Source organism: Triticum dicoccoides, chromosome 5B, assembly GCF_002162155.2.
Source record: "Triticum dicoccoides isolate Atlit2015 ecotype Zavitan chromosome 5B, WEW_v2.0, whole genome shotgun sequence".
In the NCBI taxonomy this organism is placed as follows: Eukaryota; Viridiplantae; Streptophyta; class Magnoliopsida; order Poales; family Poaceae; genus Triticum; species Triticum dicoccoides.
In genome coordinates this window covers 26,808,286-26,813,517 of record NC_041389.1, presented here as the reverse complement: position 1 = coordinate 26,813,517, position 5,232 = coordinate 26,808,286, and the positions used below count along the sequence as shown (strand labels likewise).

Here is a 5,232-nt window from a genome sequence, read left to right as displayed (position 1 = left end):
TACCTAGAAGATTCAGCTCTGATGGTTCCACAAGCAAGTATATTGTCTGAATATAATAGTTCTAGGGCCAAACCTAAAGACTTTATTAGATGCCCCTGAGGCACTGTAAGGCCTTGCAGTGTTAGCTCGAACAGCCCAACAGTATGGACATGTAAATCAGGTATCAACATGAAAACCTGGAGGAAGATTCTATATATTTTTGTAGGTGAAAAATGAATTTCGGTTAGTAGTTGCCGCAAGTATATATGTATTGAAAGATTCTACATACAATATGATATATCAATAGTAAAAGTACATATTGTAACATTGTACAAATAGTTAGATATTTTCTCAAGATAACACATCGATTCACAAAACCAAGTCCCCAAAAGTGAGATCATTCATCTGTATATTTGCACGGCAACACAATATAGTCAGACATATGGAAGACTTATTTGCATGTCAAAATCATACTATTAGAATCCATTAAGCTTTAGAAGTATATACTTGTTTTATCTAATTCAATCATCAAAAGCATATTGGTTCGGGAATAGGAGTTAATCTGAAGCATGTGTCTTGTTCTTAACATCTCTTTGGCTATTCTCTTCTCCTTCCAGTTGATCTGTTGAGATCCTTTTTTAGAAGCACATTCAGTAGAAAAAAAATACTTTGAAGGAGAATCGTATTTTGATAAAGAAAAACAGAAAAAATTCAGTACATGTAAGGTTTAGTAGCTCCAGATTTTTCGAGTCATTTATGCAACTCAGAAAGACCACACAATATAACCAGGACTGAACAATTGCACAAGGAAAAGAGTAGCAAGTGTCGAGTAAGTAAAACTTGGCACACGATCTAGGTTACTAACTAATGAAGATATTGAAAGGAAGTATCGCTACATGCATATATAATGAACAATACAGTTAAGACATGTCAGAAAGCACAAGTCAGTGAGTTTGAACATTGTTCTTTTTGTAACTGTAAAAACTAAGAATAAAGGCTGGAATCATTTGTAATGAGTAAGAAGCCAATCCTGGAATTTTAGAAGATGTACAGAAAAACAATTAAAATCAAAGTTCAATGCAAAATAGAAAGATGTCCATTAAGAGACGTACGCCTGTTCCAAGTTCCTTATGGTCACATTTACCACACCATCGATGTTAATAAGCTCATTCGCAGCTTTGGAATCAGGCCCCTAGATTATAAGAGAATAGACATTTGACACTTCAGTAAAATGATGCTTCATGAAAAGCTGCATGCATATGTACCAGTTTGAACATGACACCTCCAGATTGCAAAAGTTTGTGACCTCTTGAGTTACAAATGTCCAAGCACAAGGATGAAGAAAATATAAAGGGAAAGAAGGAAAAAAAATACACCAAGCTGCATCTGCGTGACTACTATAGCAATTAGCAATGTCATCATGCATCAGCAAGTCTTCTGAAAACCTCTCCGATTTCATTAGGTGATTACGACACGGTTTCATGAAATGTCTCCAAAGTGGCAAAGCTAGGAGATAGTACATTTGTAGTGAGAAAATCATTATTGTAACAATCTTTAGAAATGCATGCTTCAGTTCAGAATAGTTGTTTGAAGAAACCAAACAACAACCCCATTAAAAACTGCCAACTACAAATTAAGTAACAGACTGAGATCGGGCTTCAGAATTCTCGGAAGTCAAAATTGATAAAACGGAATTTAGCTCAAATTACTATTTTAGAACAGATATGTGACACAAGAACTACATAGGCTGACCCATGTCTGTGACTCTGCGTACACCTCTATCACACTTTGTGTGATCCCACAGCTCATCAACAAATTACCAACTAAGTGTTCTTCTGACATTATTTGTTTGAGCATTTATTGATTTTGCCTTTAACCCCTTGTTGGGAGACCCATCTGCTTCCGACATTGCATGCGAGTATAGTCAATTGACCCAAGTAACAATCAGTTGACCCAAGCTACCATCAATTGACCCAAGTAACAATCCAATTCACAGATCAACTCTGAAATCCCAATCCATTTTATTAAGCTTTGCATGCTACACCTCTGAGAATATCAGCCAAAAAAAGTTAAAATATTAGTCACAATGTATGAATAGTAAGATACTTGATAGACTGTCATTTATCTGCTTGCTTAGAAACGAACAAACAAACATCACTCCAGACCATAGTAGCAAGCCAAACATAATATAGATTATAAGCAAACGGAAATTGTATAAATAAGTTGGAGTGCCTATAGATGTATATATAGCTCTAGAACACCAGCTAGCATTAGAGCAAGGTAACTATCATGTGGTAATCAACGCATACATGCAATAGTGATATTGTTTTGGCAAACCTATGTGTACAGCTTGTACCCCAAAGTTGTTCGTACAGTACTGTAAGACTCATCATTTGTAACTCTGTTGCTGAAGTACCAATGACGCAAACTCTTTGCTCAAGTCTCAAAATCAATAGTGATAACAATATAATAAACATGTACTTATACATATCAGACAAACAAATAAAGCACCTGGTCTGTTTTCCTCATAAAAAATTTTATCCACTAAAACTATTAAGCTACGCGTGAAGGGCGGCCAACCAGCTATGCCACGTGGCGCAAGCTGGTTGGCCGCGGTGAGAAATCTTTTGTAATTTTTTAGATGAAGGTGTGGATTATTTTTTAAATGTATTTTTTAATGGAGATGAGGACTTATGATATTTTTTAAACGGAGGGTTATGCAAAGTGGCACTCGCTGGTAGACTGTTGTGGTAATTTTTTGTTTTTTGTTTTTACTTGTTTTAGATGAAGGTGAGGATTTTTTTTGAGGTGTTGTTTTAGATGGAGGCAGGGACTCTATGTATTTTTTTAAAATAAAAACGTGCTCACAACTTTCTTTAAAGCGGCGCCACAGGGTGGCGCCCCAACTACTAGCAAGGATTTGGATCCCAAGTGCACATTTTTTCTCGCGGGCCACCGAAATTCTCGGTTACCGCGGTAACCGTGAAATCCCGGAAAAAATTCGGACGAAATTTGAATTCAATTTTTTTAAATATTGTATAGATTAGTTCTGGACTCAATTTTGTCACTAGCAGCAGCCTGGCGCAGTGGTTAGGTCATGTATGTATAACTATTTCCTCGAGGTTGCAAGATCGAATCGCCACAGCAACAATTATTTTCACAGCTTCTTTCTTTTTATCATAAAAATTGTTTAAAAAAACGAGCAACAATGGTACTCGAGCTCAAGACCTTAGAAAAGCTAGGAAGGACACACTGACCACTACGCCACTGCTCGCTGTCTGTTTGGAACGAGTTCCTAAAGTATCTAACCTAAGTACCAGAGCTTAAATTCGAAAAAATTCAAAAGAATTCGCTCGGTATGTAGGTTTCTCGTGGGGTGGCGAGAAACGCGGTAACCGGGCGGTATCCGAATATTCCGCCCGGTACCCAAAACCATGACTACTAGTGCCTTGCAACAATCTCACATTCTGCATCACATGAATAAATTCAGCATCACACAGGATTCCTTGTAAAATTTGGATCCACAATATGCAGAAAATATACAAACGCATAACAAAGATACATAATGTAATACACAACAATGGAAACAAATTACATATTGTAAAATTAGGTAAAAAGAACCTACATCCCATAGTCCGTGAACAATTGAAGAAACTTGATACATGTAAACACTCAAGTGTTGAAGTAAATATGAAAATGTGACAAAAAATACCTCAGATGCTGCAAATGCTGATGAGTGGAAATTTTCTGAACCTCTAGAAATAAAGTATGCGTTGTTAGGGAGGAGGCAGAAAAAGAAGATATAAAATATTCTTAGTGAGATTGCCTAAATTTTGTATCTTAGTGGATCATTGAAAACATGTTCAGAAAGTTCAGAAGCTGTTGCGTAGCAATTTTCGTGCCACTTGATGAATGAGTCATGGTAGCTTGGGAATATGCAGATTTGTGAGAGCATTGAAAGGGTAGTTCGAGTGACAGAGTATATTTTGTGAACCATTTTGGGAATATGTAGATTTCCTAGAGCATTGCGTTGGATCATGATAATTCACATTTTAACTGCGACAATTGTTTGTTCGAAACGAATATTTCTAGCATCAATTGCAACCATGCTTGAACTACAAATGAATGAAGTGATCAATCTGCACAAATTTGCAAGATGAACATGGATAATGCATTTCAAGTATGAACTGTTGTGCTAGAAGAAAACTAAATGTAGAGCACCTGAGGATGGTGACGATGTGCTTGGAGGCGGCAGCGATGCACCAACCCTGGTCGTCGAGGACGAAGCCAGCGGGCGGCATGGGCATGGCCCCGCCCGACCGTGTCCCCCCAGTGAATCTCCCCTCCCCCTCCTCATCCTCCTCCTCGTCGTAGTCCCTGTACCCCACCTCGTCGTCGAACTTCTCCTCCCACCGCAGAGCGACGGGCGAGTGGGCCATGTCTGCCGGCGGTGCGCTGCTGGATGCCCCCGGGCGGCCGCCGCCCGGCTGAGCCCATCGGCAGCCCGCGGCCCTGGTGGTGGCGGCTGGGCACGCCAGCAGGGCCTCGCCTCCCTGGCGAACCTTGTTCGTCGCCGCCATCGTAGTCGCGGAGCCTGGGGGACGGCCCGCGCTGGTAGTTCTGCAGAGGTTCTTGGGTGGCGGCCGGGACGACGGCTGCTGCCTCGGCCGCGCAGCCGCTTGTACGGAGCGGCGGGGCCGTGCGGGTGGTGAGCGGCGGGGCGTGGTTGGGGATCGTGTGGGTGTCGAGCGGTGAGGGCCGCGGGTGCCGTGCGGTTGGCGAGCGTGGTTGGGGATCGTGGGGGCGAGCGGGTTATGTTTTGCGGAGAGGGATTATCGTTTCGTTAACGCGAGCGGGGTTATCGTTTCTTTAACGGGATTTTAGGCCGTGGTGGGTAATTAAGTAATGGCATTGATGGGTAATTAAAACGTAAAACGCGTTTAGTATGCTGAAGGGATGTAGATCATCAGATTGTAGGTTTCGATGGATAGAATGATCTGGTTCTTCGCCCTTTCTTTCTTTTATAGTGATAGTAGATAGATGATGTTTTAAAACTAGCCATGATGGCCTTAAAAAACACCAGATCATAGGGGGCAACGGGCTGGCCCTGGCCTGACACGACTCGGCTCATGCCTAAATGAGCCTGGCCCGGCACGATCCACATCGACTCGTTTATAAAGTGGGCCGTGAGGGCAACCGCCGCCGCCGCCGTCACAGCCTCGCCAGCCCGACCCGCGCCGCCGCCGCGACCAT

The 5,232-nt window shown here is 41.7% G+C and overlaps 1 protein-coding gene across 3 annotated transcripts; it reads right to left on the bottom strand.

Annotated features, from left to right (window-relative positions):
- Positions 1 to 1,515: 1,515 nt before the first annotated feature.
- LOC119307169 lies at positions 1,516 to 4,776 on the bottom strand. 3 transcript variants are annotated; one of them, XM_037583260.1, is made up of 3 exons: positions 4,201 to 4,776; positions 3,692 to 3,734; positions 1,516 to 2,025 (listed from the first exon to the last, which is right to left on the bottom strand). In XM_037583260.1, exons 1-3 carry the CDS (start codon positions 4,557 to 4,559, stop codon positions 1,924 to 1,926), a joined length of 504 nt encoding a protein of 167 aa, XP_037439157.1. In that variant the 5' UTR covers positions 4,560 to 4,776; the 3' UTR covers positions 1,516 to 1,923. The 3 variants fall into 3 exon arrangements, with proteins under 3 accessions (XP_037439157.1, XP_037439156.1, XP_037439158.1); XM_037583259.1 differs by having other exon boundaries at positions 1,516 to 3,734; XM_037583261.1 differs by lacking the exon at positions 3,692 to 3,734.
- Positions 4,777 to 5,232: the final 456 nt, after the last annotated feature.